The sequence below is a fragment of the Schistocerca gregaria genome, chromosome 8 (assembly GCF_023897955.1).
Source record: "Schistocerca gregaria isolate iqSchGreg1 chromosome 8, iqSchGreg1.2, whole genome shotgun sequence".
NCBI classification, from domain to species: Eukaryota; Metazoa; Arthropoda; class Insecta; order Orthoptera; family Acrididae; genus Schistocerca; species Schistocerca gregaria.
Window position 1 is genome coordinate 244,733,824 of NC_064927.1, and position 15,731 is coordinate 244,749,554.

Below are 15,731 nucleotides of genomic sequence, written 5' to 3' on the forward strand. Positions count from 1 at the left end.
TTTCCATATTTGTTTTTCTCTATAAATATTTGTTGTGTATTCTTTTTTTGTGACATGTTCAACGTCCTGAAGAATCTCCTCGCTATGGCTCTATTGGAACTAAAAGTGCGCCTCATGTAATCTAGTTGTTTGGTGTAAGGGATATTGTATTGTTTATATTTATGGTAAATTGCGTGGATTTCTTCAGTGGCAAACAAGCGTTTAACAGAATAAAACAAAATAACAGTAGGTTACAACTTTTTATTATTGTTGTTACAAAACTGTATCATTATTTAAATAATGGTTTCGATGTCGAGTACATGACAGTTTAAAGCGTATTAGAATTACGTACATTCATTTGGATAGTAGAACATCCCATAGCGCTGAGTTCGGTTGTAATATACGTTAATACCCGTTATCAGCGCAGTCATAATGCAAAGCTTAGGTCATGAATTGCAACAAGTAGTCTGTGTAAAAGTAATAAATTAACGATTTCAGCAATTGAACTTCAGATGTTTTCCTGCAAGGCGAACGGAAGAACGACATTTGTGAAGGATAATGTTTGCTTCCGTCATAGGACACAACGTGAGTTTGTCAGATGTCCACATTGAAAAGAAGAACTGCTTGGAAATTTGTGTTAGGCTCTATCACACGACACAGAACACAGAACATGCAGTCTTGTGTCTCGTAGATCGCAGACATTTCGTGCTCTGTACACTAAGGCATCAGCAGCTCAGGGACCACGGTAAGGGCTGGAGTAACCGCCGTAGGTGCTGCCATATCCTCTGTAGCCACCGTATCCGCCGCTGTACAGACCATATCCTCCAGGTCTGTAGCCTCCATATCCACCATAGCTACCCGATCCACCGTAGCCACCGTACCCACCTGATCCACCATAACCACTTGATCCACCATAACCGCCATACCCCCCATAGCTACCTCCATAGCCATCATATCCACCATATCCTCCATAGCCACCATAACCGCCAGTTGGTCTGTAGCCACCAGATCCTCCATAACCACCATAGCCACCAGATGGTCTGTAGCCACCATAGCCTACAGATGGCCTATACCCACCGTATCCTCCATAGCCTCCAGAGGGTCTGTAGCCACCATAGCCCCCACTGCCTCCGTATCCACCATATCCGGTAGTACCATAACCATCATAGCCTCCATATCCACTGTACCCACCATACCCACCATATCCTCCATAACCACCGTACCCTCCAGAGCCCCTGTATCCACCATATCCTCCATAGCCACTGCTGCCATATCCTCTGTAACCACCATAGCCGCCATAACCCGTGAGGGGATAACCCCGGTATGCGTCATAGGAATCGTAGTCCAGTGCTGTGAACAAAAAAAGAAATGTCAGATTTTCAGTACGGTACTTACGTAAATATTTATTGACAACATAGCCATAATGTACAAGTCAAGGTTATGAACTGCAACAAGCAGACGCTGTAGAAGCAAAATAAATAAAGGATTTTTAGCCATTAAACTTCAGCTGTGGTAGTAGGTAATAAACAGCACCATGCACATATAATGAAAAGGTTTGAATACCAATCTTTTTAACCTCAGAAATATCTTATGAATTGTAGAAGTGTCTTTGATATAAAGCCAGAATGCGAAAAGAATTACTCTAAATCTCTAATTTCTTATTCTGCAAGGATTGCATCAAGTATTGTGCAGTAGGGGCCTCAATATCATAGTTCAATGTTAGATCAATATGGCATTTTTTTTAAATTTTGGTAGACACCAGGTATATTGGCACATTGTTTAAGACAGTAGAGTTACATCCGGAAGTGCTTCAATATTCTCTTCCCCTCACTTTCCCAACCAAAATCTATGAATTGATGTTTAGAGAAACAACTGTAGTGGCAATTACAACGTTCCGAAAGCTGCGCGCTGCTGCTAATTTTCGCTCACTGATATTTTTTTTTACGACAGAAATATGCAGCGTGTCCCCAAAACCTGTTAGCAGAGTAATTAATGGACAGTATCGGATTGAGACGAACACAGTCGTTGCACACATATTAATAAGGTAAAACTGTAACACCAACTCTTGAACAATATATTACGTGAAATAAAGGTACAGAGCGTCCATACTTACACCATCAGCAATACGGAGGATATTTCAGCAAACGTGGCATAGTTTCTAAATTCTTTCACCAACAACAAATCTGGCACGGTTCGTGACTCCACAAGTACAACTGGCTTATGTGGAAGTTGCTTTGGGCAGAACAGAAAGGGAAACCCGTCCCCTCTAAGAAAAATAAATAATAACCTGAACTTTCTAAGCGGAGACTAAAATCACAGAAGGATGCAATACTCCCTACGTCCATTCACAGACAGCCTCAGTCCGCATACATGTGTGACGAATATCCTCTCGTTCCAAGAGTTTTTTCACCTGCGCTGTCCGATGCGGTCGTGAATTGTCATCCATGCAAATGACATCAAATTCGAATGCATCTCTGAAAAGACGCACATAGGGAACTAGTACAGTGGCACAATAATGTTGACCGGTGGTTATACCATGCGATGGGGCGAAGAGCGTAGGAACTGGAACAAAGAGTAGCGGGGTCACGTGCTGTTTTCCGGTGAGAGTAGACACTGTCTGCATAGTGATTCTGGACGTATGATCGAGGGGCTAGAGGTGAAATGAAATGAAATGATCGTACGGCATTGTTGGCCGGGAGACCCCATGCGGACGGTGTGTTCGGCAGCCGAAATTGCAAGTCCTTTTTAGCTGACGCCCGACTTGCGAGTCGATGATGATGAAATGATGATGAAAGACACACAACACTCAGTCATTCCCCGCCGGGAATCGAAACCGGGACCCCGTGCGCGGGAAACGAGAACGCTACCGCAAGACCACGAGCTGTGGACGGGGCTAGAAGTGAGAACATGTAATACACCTCGGAACATTGTCAAAAATGGTTCAAATGGCTCTGAGCACTATGGGACTTAACTTCTGAGGTCATCAGTCCCCTAGAGCTTAGAACTACTTAAACCTAACTAACCTAAGGACATCACACACATCCATGCCCGAAGCAGGATTCGAACCTGTGACCGCAGCAGCCACGTGGTTCCAGACTGAAGTGCCTAAGCCGCTCGGTCACCGCGTCCGGCAGGAACATTGTCGATTATAATCGTTTTGGTGGTTTGGTGTTATGATATGGAGAGTTTTAATGATATATGGGCGCACTGACCTTCAAGTCTTTGAACACGGTACGTCCACCGGCCAATGTTACTGTGACAATGTATTTTCATTTCCCATGTGCATCTTTTCAGAGGTGTATTCGGCCCTGAATTCATTTTTATGGACGACAATGCGCGACCGCATCGAATGGTGCAGGTGGAGGATCTCTTGGGACGAAAGGATATTCGGCGAATGAACTGGCATGACAAGTGGAGACCCACCATGAGGAGTCTTTCAAACTCTGCCAGGTGGTGATAATGCTGTCTCATACGATTACGTGACATCTCCATATCTTTCATATACTCTCTCAATATCTGACACTCTTCTGGCTCCTTATACTACGTACTGGGCCTGGTGTCAACAACACTAAATACGACCACGCTCACAGGACCGACCGAAATCTCTATCCGTTCCCTGAGCCGGAGTGCTTACGGTGACAGCTCGTGACAAGTGGGAAATCCTGGTTCGAGTCCCGGTCCAGCACAAATTTTCATATTTTTCCACTTAACTGTGCTGTGGGACTATATTCGCAATCTGCAAATACATTTCATGATCTAATACGCCTATCGGACGTCGATCGTCGATAGCCTCTACAGACACAATCAAGTACAGACACTGCACTAATGTATCTCATCGATATGCCTCTTGGATCTGGAGTTTGCCACACTTTGGTGGATGGAATCAGGTAATATATTGCTGCTGAAATTATAATCAAATGTTTACGTTAATGTCATATTGTGGCTCGCCAGTACAGTGACAGAGCTGTGGGTTTCGTTAATGCCTTATATCTACACTCCTGGAAATGGAAAAAAGAACACATTGACACCGGTGTGTCAGACCCACCATACTTGCTCCGGACACAGCGAGAGGGCTGTACAAGCAGTGATCACACGCACGGCACAGCGGACACACCAGGAACCGCGGTGTTGGCCGTCGAATGGCGCTAGCTGCGCAGCATTTGTGCACCGCCGCCGTCAGTGTCAGCCAGTTTGCCGTGGCACACGGAGCTCCATCGCAGTCTTTAACACTGGTAGCATGCCGCGACAGCGTGGACGTGAACCGTATGTGCAGTTGACGGACTTTAAGCGAGGGCGTATAGTGGGCATGCGGGAGGCCGGGTGGACGTACCGCCGAATTGCTCAACACGTGGGGCGTGAGGTCTCCACAGTACATCGATGTTGTCGCCAGTGGTCGGCGGAAGGTGCACGTGCCCGTCGACCTGGGACCGGACCGCAGCGACGTACGGATGCACGCCAAGACCGTAGGATCCTACGCAGTGCCGTAGGGGACCGCACCGCCACTTCCCAGCAAATTAGGGACACTGTTGCTCCTGGGGTATCGGCGAGGACCATTCGCAACCGTCTCCATGAAGCTGGGCTACGGTCCCGCACACCGTTAGGCCGTCTTCCGCTCACGCCCCAACATCGTGCAGCCCGCCTCCAGTGGTGTCGCGACAGGCGTGAATGGAGGGACGAATGGATGAGAGTCGCTTCTGCCTTGGTGCCAATGATGGTCGTATGCGTGTTTGGCGCCGTGCAGGTGAGCGCCACAATCAGGACTGAATATGGCCGAGGCACACAGGGCCAACACCCGGCATCATGGTGTGGGGAACGATCTCCTACACTGGCCGTACACCTCTGGTGATCGTCGAGGGGACACTGAAAAGTGCACGGTACATCCAAACCGTCAGCGAACCCATCGTTCTACCATTCCTAGACCGGCAAGGGAACTTGCTGTTCCAACAGGACAATGCACGTCCGCATGTATCCCGTGCCACCCAACGTGCTCTATAAGGTGTAAGTCAACTACCCTGGCCAGCAAGATCTCCGGATCTGTCCCCCATTGAGCATGTTTGGGACTGGATGAAGCGTCGTCTCACGCGGTGTGCACGTCCAGCACGGACGCTGGTCCAACTGATGCGCCAGGTGGAAATGGCATGGAGAGCCGTTCCACAGGACTACATCCAGCATCTCTACGATCGTCTCCATGGGAGAATAGCAGCCTGCATTGCTGCGAAAGGTGGATATACACTGTACTAGTGCCGACATTGTGCATGCTCTGTTGCCTGTGTCTATGTGCCTGTGGTTCTGTCAGTGTGATCATGTGATGTATCTGACCCCAGGAATGTGTCAATAAAGTTTCACCTTCCTGGGACAATGAATTCACGGTGTTCTTATTTCAATTTCCAGGAGTGTATGATCATAGTTATGAGACGTAAAAAGCAACGTATGCAAAGATCATTGTAATAATAAAAAAAGACAGTGGGCAAGTTGCTGATCGTGAACACGGAAACCATCTTGCTGAAGCTTCAGAGAAAGCTCAAAAGTTTTAAGAATCATATGAAGATTAAAATTATGGCACGGTGTTGTACCTAGATGATAGTGTACGTGGGAAGACATGATGCACTTCGTCTGTACTTCATTATTGTGACAGATTTTAGAGTCACATGAAGTGATATTGGCCGAAATGAAAGAGCTCAATTGATATAAGACTTTCACACAGCAGATATTAACCACACAGTAAGGATGTCATCAAGAGTGTCTTTCGTCTTTCATTCCATATCAACTGTGTTTGCAATTTAACCTAAGACAATGGCGCATAAAGTGGCTATCAGAAACAGTGCGGCACCACCTCTTCTGACCCTGCCTCCCAACCTTAACGATGAAGAGTTCTGCGGTCACGAGGTTTCTCATCTGCTAGCTCGTAACTGCATGGCACCGTAGATTAGTGCTCCCCAGCTTACGGTGTAAAATTCAAATTGTTGGAGGGAAAGTTCGCAAAGGTAAAGCCAACTAAATAGGAAAGGTTTCGATTATTCGCAGCTGTTGGGCATCTACTACACGGTCTGCCGCCTACGTTCCACATCAAGGTGCAATAACCACTCACAGAAGGAGAGGGGCAGCAATAGCAGTGGAGGGTATGTAAAGCCTGTCGGGGGACGCGGAAAACAGTACGTTCGTTGTCTTAATTGAAGAATGGAGCGATTTTTCTGACGTCCAAAAGAGCATGATCATTGGCTTCCGGGGCAAGTGTGGAAGCATTTTCCGAACGATTAAGTTTGTAAACTGTTCCGTGCCGTCGTGGTTAAAGTACACCATGTACGGTATACTATCGAGACAACGGTGATGCATTGCAGGCCGTGGATAACAGGGGTGAAAGACGGCTGCGGTGGTATATACAGCTGAATATCCGTGCATCTTCAGTGACCGTTCAGCGAACGTTGCTGCGAATGGACATCTTTACGCACCCATGCTGACTCTTCTTCATCGGCGACGAAGGCTGTAGGTAAATAAATGCCGTGTGGCTAGGGCCTCCCGTCGGGTAGACCGTTTGCCTGGTGCAAGTCTTTCGAGTTGACGCCATTTCGGTGACTTGCGTGTCGATGAGTATGAAATGATAATGATAAGGACAACACAACACCCAGTCCCTAAGTGGAGGAAATCTCCGACCCGGCCGGGAATCGAACCGGGGCCGTTAGGTGTGACATTCCGTCGCGCTGACCACTCAGCTACCAGGGGCGGACAAGGCTGTAGGTTGCACACGTCCACTGAGTGGCCACAGGTTGTTTTTTCAGATGAATCACGTTTTAAGTTCAATCGGTTGGAACGCCTGAAATCAAACGCCCTGTAACAGCCTTCGGAAGGTTCGAGGCTGTAAGAGGGAATGTTTTCGTCTGATGAATGCTTTCGTGGCATTCCCTGCTTGAGCTCATCTTTCTGGAAGCCACAGTGGATCAAAAGAAATAAGCGTCTATCATTGGGGACCATATCCATCCCTACAGGCAGTTTCTTTTTCCTCGGTACGACAGCATTTTCCAGCAGGACAATACAGTTTGTCACACAGCTCGAAGTTTACATGCGTGGTTAGAAGACTCCCCTGGCCACCAAACTCCTGGGATTTATGCCGAATCAAAAGTCCGTGGGACCGCTTCCATCAGGCTTTTCGCGTCATGGATCCTCTAGCGAGAAACCGAGCACAGCTGGACACGGCGCTTGAGTCGGCATGGTCCCACATCCCAGTCGCTATCTCCTAGAGCCTCATTGACTCTCTTCCTCCACATCTCGCAGCAGTCCGCACTGCAAAAAGGAGGTTATTTAGGCTTTTCATACGTCGTCACATTCCTGTGACTGGACAGTGTATTAGCGTGAATGTAGTGTCTAAAAAGTAACTATTTCGATCAGATGACGGTGATGAACGAATGGCGACGACAGATTCGTCTTTGTGTCATTAATGACAACGACAGAGGAAAGGAAAACGGTGAAACAAGGCACTAGAACACAGTCGTTTCCTTTAAATGGTAGAATGTAACCTCTGAGTCTGATGTCCTCATACGACAGACGGATAACCATTAACAGTGTCACATGCTCTCACTACAAGAAACTTTGTGAAGTGATTTCGAAATGAACTCGGGACACTGATGCAGTGTATGTGTACAAGAACATAAGCTCGCTACCTCTACTCTCCTGTGACGAAATTGTTTTCCACCAGTAGCATTCGTACTAATCACATTTGATGCGACCGCCAAAAACCCAGCATGCGGGTACGCCTTCAGCTATTAAAGCAGCCAGTTTAAGATGTGTAATTACTCGGTAACAATCTGCTACAGAATACAGACTTGTACACTAGCTGATTTTTGCCTCTTTGTCACCAAATGACGGGATAAGAATAGAATGGCATGCGTTTTGTAGCTAACTCACCAGGTACGTGAATACATTATCGTATGCGTTTTTCGCATATTACAACCACATGGCACAGTGCCCTATTTCAGTCTTCTCTGTTATAAAGTCATTGACTTCACACTTTATTACATTAAAAAATTGCGGTACGGGAGATAATGGTTTCATCTGGCAACCAAACGAAGGCGTTCCTTGACATTCTTTCGGTATTTATGTGGGATATAATTTTTTATTTCCTCAGAAGTATGGATGTCGCAAGTTAGTGTACGTTACGAATGCCCAGATGTATGAAAATGGTTCTATGAACCTTTTGAGAAATACTTTGCTGTGAATTCGCGGCGGCCGGTCGGTGAGGCCGAGCGGTTCTAGGCGCTTCAGACTAGAACCGCGCGACCGCTACAGTCGCAGGTTCGAATCCTGCCTCTGGCATGGATGTGTGTGATGTCCTTAAGTCAGTTAGGCTTAAGTAGCTCTAAGTTCTAGGGGACTGATGACCTCAGATGTTGAGTCCCACAGTGCTCAGAGCCATTTGAACCATTTTTGAATTCGCGGACTAATCGTGAATTGCACCATAAAGACACGCATGCCGTCGTTATACGGAAACCAAATCTCGATCAACTCATCGGTGCCGATATTCATTTGCAGGCGACTTCTAGAACACTGTTCACCTTGCCTTTCATTCACAGTAATATTTTCAGTAAACGTTTCTTAATTATAATGGTGAAATCGTTTGCAGCATTCAGCTGCATCGAAAAATATGTGAAATAAAAAAAAAATTTCGTTGCACAGGTAAAGACGTTTTACAAAAATTCGATGACATTTTCGAGATTAGATCGGAGAATCACAGGCTGAAACAAAGGAGTGATATCGTTACCAAACAGATGCAAGTGGCCCATCTTTTGCTGTGTTCAAATATTAAGAATATAATGATAAGAGCCCTTATATATCTATCTCGTAAAAATACGTTTGGAAATTCATGCAGTATGGATTGAAAGGCCTTTCTTTTTTTCTGTTTTGTGTTCAACTCCATAACTTTTGTGTAATCTCAAAGCCTGTTCTAGTTTACTCACTGATGATAAAGAAAGAATGCCTAACTATTGGTCTGAAAAAGCAGAATTTTAAGCAAAACGACTATACATATTTCAAAACCCTTGCAGAGATATTTCCATGTGTTGCAAGTTAGAATGTATGTTGGTCCACAGATCTAAAACGCTAAGAATAACTAAGGTTTCCAGACCAAAGAATGTTTGCATCTAACTCACTACGAGAGTTTTCTCTACAGCCAACGTTTTCTGATGTATTATGCTTATTTTCTTGCCCTTGATTTGAGTTTGCACTTACAAATCATGACATTAAGATTCACGAGGTATGGTGTATCTACGCTGACAGTTTCATTACTCTTTTTGATATCAATAAAACATTGTGTTAGATTTTTGCATCACTTGAAAACTATGTAAGCCGAAACGCATAAGGTTAATATAATTCAATAAAATATTGTGATCGAGACAAACAATGTTATTATAGTGCAACTAAATGTCCGCAACATCTCATAGAGCATTTATGCAACATATAGCTTGATATTTCCACAGTGACATTTTTACCCTGCAGCGAGGTGTGCACTGATATGAATCTTCCTGGCAGATAAAAACTGTGTGTCGGACCGAAATTCGAACTCGGGACCTTCGCCTTTCGCCGGGCAAGTGCTCTAGCAACTGAGCTACCCAAGCACGACTGATGACCCGTTCTCACAGCTTTAATTCCTCCAGTACCTCGTCTCCTTCCTTCCAAGCTTTGCAGCAGCTCTCGTGCACACTTTGTAACTGTGAGGACGGGTCGTGAGCACGGGTAGAGCACTTGCAAAGGTCCCGAGTTCGAATCTCGGTCCAGCGCACAGTTTTGATCTGCCAGGAAGTTTCAAACATTTGGTAATTCGGAGATATTAAGTTAACACTGCAACTACTTGCGTAACACCAATACAATAAGACATTCAATTGTTAAAATCAGTGTGTGATTTCAGCTATAGAACAGTAAATGTCGGCTCTATTTCGAATAGTATCTAGCGACAGAAACTCGACATTTTGCTCTCCATCACGCGACTTAGACGTTGATTTAAAACCTTAACATTGAAGGGATAGCGGCATACGTGGTGTGTACGTATCTATGGTCTAAGAAATAAAACAAACTGATCGATAGCAGTTTGATAATGACGAATTAAAGTCCCCTATTGTCAGCTGGGTCTCTGGTAATACTGTGTAGAGATCGCGTTTCACACCAAATTTGATAACATGAATAGATACAACAGACATTAACGAGGTCTCGGCGTAATCGGGAACGACGTATGGGAGGCGCTGTTGAAGGCTACGCCTTCCCCGTCAGCGCAGCAGCGCCCTCACACTGCGGTCAATATAGCTCCGGTCTAGCTAGAGCTCGGCCCCAGTTCGTGACTTCATCTGAAGGAGTCAACATCGTAGTGGAGGACCAATGTGATGGTTAAAGTTTCTATTGGACTTGTTCATTTAAATGTGGAACATTGTACTACAAGAGAAGAGTTTGTTAATCTTTTCATCAAGTGATGTTTTAATAGTCCATAACAGTTGTAACTTATCATAAAGTCCTGAGGCAAAGAAGTGTGTCAAGTTTAAGTAAATCATCTATTCATTTATGCAGTAAAGCGAATTAGTGTGTGTGTGTGGATTCCTAAGGGACTGTACTGCTGAGGTTATCGGTCCCTAGACATACACACTAATTAAATTAACTTAATCTAACGCATGCTAAGAACAACACTCACACCCCTGCCCTAGGATGACTCGAACCTCCGGTGGGAGGGCCGCGCAATCCGTGACATGGCGCCTCAAATCGCGCGGCCACTCCGCGCGGCAAAGTGAACTAGTATTCCGTTTGTTCTAGCTTCATGTACTGTCAAAGGACCCACAGCTGTGGCCGGACCATTCTAGTTTCGTTAAGTCACAACAGATTCAGTTCCCAGGCAGAAAACGTCTATGTTGTAGGGTTGAAAAAGCAGGTGCAAAGTGGTTAGAAGCGAATGGCGATTGTGTGGGAAAGAGAAGTAAGTTTACAGGGAACTAAAACCCCCAATAAAAGCTTTTCACACCAATATTCAAGAAAGGTAGTAGGAGTAATCTACTAAATTACAGGCCCATATCGTTAACGTCGATATGCAGCAGGATTTTAGAACATATATTGTGTTAGAACATTATGAGTTACATCTAAGAGAACGGTCTATTGACACACAGTCAACATGGGTTTAGAAAACATCGTTCCTGTGAAACACAACTAGCTCTTTATTCACATAAAGTGTTGAGTGATGTTGACAAGGGATTTCTGGTCGATACCGTATTTCTGGATTTCCGGAAGGCTTTTGACACTGTACCACACAAGCAGCTCGTAGTGAATTTGCGTGCTTATGGAATATAGTCTCACTTATGTGACTGGATTTGTGATTTCCTGTCAGAGAGGTCACAGTTCGTAGTAATTGACGGAAAGTCATCGAGTACAGCAGCAGTCATTTCTGGCGTTCCCCAAAGTAGTGTTATAGTCCGTTTGCTGTTCCTTATCGACATAAACGATTTGGGAGACAATTTAAGCAGCCGTGTTCGGTTGTTTCCAGATGACGCTGTCATTTATCGACTAATAAAATCATCTGAAGACCAAAACGATTTAGAAAAGATATCTGAATGGTGCGAAAAGTGGCAGTTGACAATAAATAACGAAAAGTGTGAGGTCATCCACATGAGTGCTAAAAGGAATTCGTTCAACTTCGGTTACACGATAAATCAGTCGAAACTAAAAGCCGTAAATTCAACTAAATACCTAGGTGTCACAATAATGAACAACTTAAACTGGAAGTAACACATAAAAAATGTTGTGGGGAAGGCTAACCAAAGACTGCTTTTTATTGGCAGGACACTTAGAAAATGTAACAGACCTACTAAGGAGACTGCCTACACTATGCTTGTGCTGCTGCGAGGTGTGGGGTCCTCACCATATAGGACTGACGGAGTACATCGAAAAAGTTTAAAGAAAGGCAGCACGTTTTGTATTATCGCGAAATATGGGAGAGAGTGTCACAGAAATGATACAGGATTTGGGCTGGACATCATTAAAAGAAAGGCGTTTTTCGTTGCGACGGAATCTTCTCACGACATTCCCATCACCAACTTTCCTTTCCGAATGCGAAAATATTTTGTTGACACCGACATACATAGGGAGGAACGATCATCACGATAAAATAAGGGAAATCAGAGCTCGTACGGAAAGATATATAGGTTTTCATTCTTTCCGAGCGCTATACAAGATTGGAATAATAGAGAATTATGAAGGAGGTTCGATGAACCCCCTGCCAGGCACTTGAATGTGATTTGCAGAGTATCGATGTAGATGTAAAGTATAGCTGTTCTGGTACGGAGTTAAGGAGGGTAGGACGTCAAACGGGCCGACTTGGAGCAGGAGAGGCACCACAGGACATTTTAATTTCCACTGTCTATACTTTTTATAAGTAAATTCATAAAACTTTGTCAGAATGACCAGGAAGGATTCAGAATTCACACTCATAGCAGCGGAAGTTCAAAAACATAACAAAATGAATTTTTTTACGTGTGAAATTTCATCAGTTTTTCACTTACTATTGGCTGCATTTGTTGCTACAGGTACACTTTTTTTCATAAGTAAGAGAGACTGTTCGATGAATTTTGCACAGCATACAAACCATACTTAGAGGTATCTGAAACTCAAGAATTTATTTAATTTTTGAAAAATTAATGGGCTGTTACGTTTTATGCTTTATGTTTTTAAAAAAATCAAATTTTATAGCTAATTATCTCAAATTTTACCATAGTTTTTAATAGATTTGGAAAATTCTAGAGTTTCATACACCTCTAAGTATGGTTTGTATGCTGTGCAAAATTCATGAAAGAATCTCTCTTACTTGTGAAGAAAAATGTACCTATAGCAACAAATGCAGCCAGTAGTAAGCGAAAAATAGTGAAATTTCACATGTAGAAAAAATTTATTTTGTTATGTTTTTGAACTTCCACTGCTATGAGAGTGAATCCCGAATCCTTCCTGGTCATGCTGACAAAGTTTTATGAATTTATTTGTAATAGTATAGGCACTGGAAATTAAATTGTTCTGTGGTGCCTCTCCTGCTCCATGTCGGCCCGTTTGACGTCCTACCCCCCCTTAAGTGCCATTTTGAGATTGGGCTGCGGCCGCCAGGAGCCATTACAGGGGGGCATTGTGTCGCTGCCGGCGACCGGCGTGCACTTAACTGCTGACCTCGGCGTCGGCGCCCAGCAGCTACAGCCTTGCGCTTGTGCGGTGACCTTGCCGCGCTTGGTGGCTGTCGCTGCCCCTCTGAGTCACACACTTAGTGCGGGACTCCGGTGGTCGCTCTTCTCACGCATGCCGACTTCCTTCCCCACGACGTATCGTTTCCCCGAAGGCAATTGTGCTCTAGACGAGGACGCGTGCAGAGCCCATGGCCGGCGACCATTTTTAAGTGTGTTCCTCTTCCGCCTTACATACTGAAGGTTTCTTACAGCACACCAGTAAAGATTCGAACTTCCTTGTATAAAACAGCATCAAACTCCTGCTTACCTTACAAATGAGTTAGTAAGTTAATTGTTTGACGTTAAGCTTGTAAGTAAGAACAAATTTTGAAAAAAGTCAAATTCTAAAGCAACTTAGGACGATACGGTCACAAAAATGAAGAATTTCTGTAAAAAGAAGAAGAAGAAGAAAAAAAAGAGAAAAGAACGAAAGAAAGACCTGAGGAACGCCATTTGCGTTGGTGGACGAAACACCCGAAGTTTTACACATTGCACATTGAAAATCCGTTCTCCGGCGCTAGAAGAATTTTATTGACTGTGACAGTGGCTGCGGAAGCGTACACTTCAATTCAGAAAAATTTAGTAATCAATTTGGAAGACTGTTACAAGTCGCTGAGTGATCTCATTATCAAACAATTGGTAAGCATGGTTTGGTTAAGTTGCGCTTCTTTTTAAGAATAAGTTACTTTTGCTCGCATCCCAATGTTTATGACGTCATATGTCATGAACTACAGGAGTTGGATAAAAGTATAGAAACCGAGCGAGAAATGAATGCTTGAACATAAAAGTGGACGCCTGCCAAACCTGAAGGTTGCCCTGTTGTATCGACGACGAACGGCACCTGTGCAATGCCCCTTAATACGTTGTAAGCGCACGCTGTGGTCAGAACAGTGTTTTGTATAGCTATCAGTGCGAGGAATAAAATGAAATTTTCTGAGGGATAAAATCTAAACGATTTGAGTCTGTTTCAGTCACGAACCTAAATTATTTTCGAAAGACTATTACTATTATCAAAATTTTGCAAAACTCTGATATTGATTCTATAAGATACCAATAATTACTTTTTCTCAGTTAGTAGAATTAATGCGATGGAGGTTACAGGTTCCTCACATAGACCACTCACTACACACTTATGTTGTCCTTTGTTCCGTACATCGGTGATGATAAATGGGGGACATATATGTAACAAATGCAAAATATCTCAAGAAAATGTCCTTTCCAAGTTGTCATTAGTACCAGCAATAGTCCCGAAGTTGTTTTACAGGCTTCGAAGCAGATAATGAATTAATTGACAACAGCATGACACAGCAGTAACTAGATGAGAACTACTATAGTGCTGTGAACAGTATTATTATTATTATTATTAATGGTTGTGGTCAGACACAAAGCAGTAACAGCCGGAAGTCTTCCAATTTCTGCCAGTTCAGAATAAAGGATTGTAGCAATCAAGTGATTTACGAACAGTAAGAGTAGTGCACAAATTTTGACTTGTTTGATTATCATGGGTTGCAGTGTGAAAGCCAAGCAACTGTTGCAATGGAGAGGAGTAATGCAGGGGAAATATGTTTTGTAACAAGTCTGTACCTTAACTGTGGATAGTCAGCTTTCTTAACTGAGAAAGGGTCGTGCGGTAGCGTTCTCGCTTCCCGCGCCCGGGCTCCCGGGTTCGATTCCAGGCGGGGTCAGGGATTTTCTCTGCCTCGTGATGGCTGGGTGTTGTGTGTTGTCCTTAGGGTAGTTAGGTTTAAGTAGTTCTAAGTTCTAGGGCACTGATGACCATAGATGTTAAGTCCCATAGTGCTCAGAGCCATTTGAACCATTTTTGAACTGAGAAGGAGTTGTAACACTTGTGAAGCACAAAGAATTGCTTCGTCTTTCATTGTAAAACACACACACACACACACACACACACAGAAAGGAAATATCATTCATCTTTCATCATTTTGAAAACAAAAGTGATCCTAGGAAAGTCTTTCATTCTACAGCTTAGTTAGATGCTGAAGTTAGTGGTGGTGGCAGGGGAAGGGCGGAGCTACTAACTAATGACTTAATGCACTCAGGGGTAATGGTCCAAGAAAGGTTGGACACCGCTGGCCAAGAGGCGTAGTCAGCGATATAAATTATCTGTAAGTCAGCAAACATGCACTTTGTATTTTGGTCGACATCAGTTTTTCGTTATAACTGAATTAAACTGTCACATTTTTGAAACTGTCCACCACCGGTAGCTAAGTGGTCAGCGCGACGGAGTGTCAATCCTAAGGGCCGGGGTTCGATTCCGGTGCTGGGTCGGAGATTTTTCTCTGCTCAGGGACTGGGTGTTGTGTTGTTCTAATCATCATCATTTCATCCACATCGACGATTAAGTCGCCGAAGCGGCGACAAATCGAAAGACTTGCACCCGGCGAACGGTCTACCCGATGGGAGGCCCTAGTCACACGACATTTGCATTTAAATTTTTGAAGCTACTGTCTGTGCGTGAAGAGTTTTAACAGAGCACTGAAAGACCTGAGTCGAAACGAGGCGCCG

At 44.2% G+C, this 15,731-nt stretch overlaps 1 protein-coding gene across 1 annotated transcript in view; it reads right to left on the reverse strand.

Annotated features, from left to right (window-relative positions):
• Positions 1-225: 225 nt before the first annotated feature.
• The window catches only part of LOC126283982 (uncharacterized), a 48,703-nt gene continuing 33,197 nt past the window's right edge, over positions 226-15,731 (reverse strand). The window contains exon 3 of the mRNA XM_049982447.1: positions 226-1,329. Within this exon, the coding sequence (XP_049838404.1) occupies positions 713-1,329 (617 nt within the window). The 3' untranslated portion in view covers positions 226-712. The remainder of the gene's footprint in view (positions 1,330-15,731) is intronic.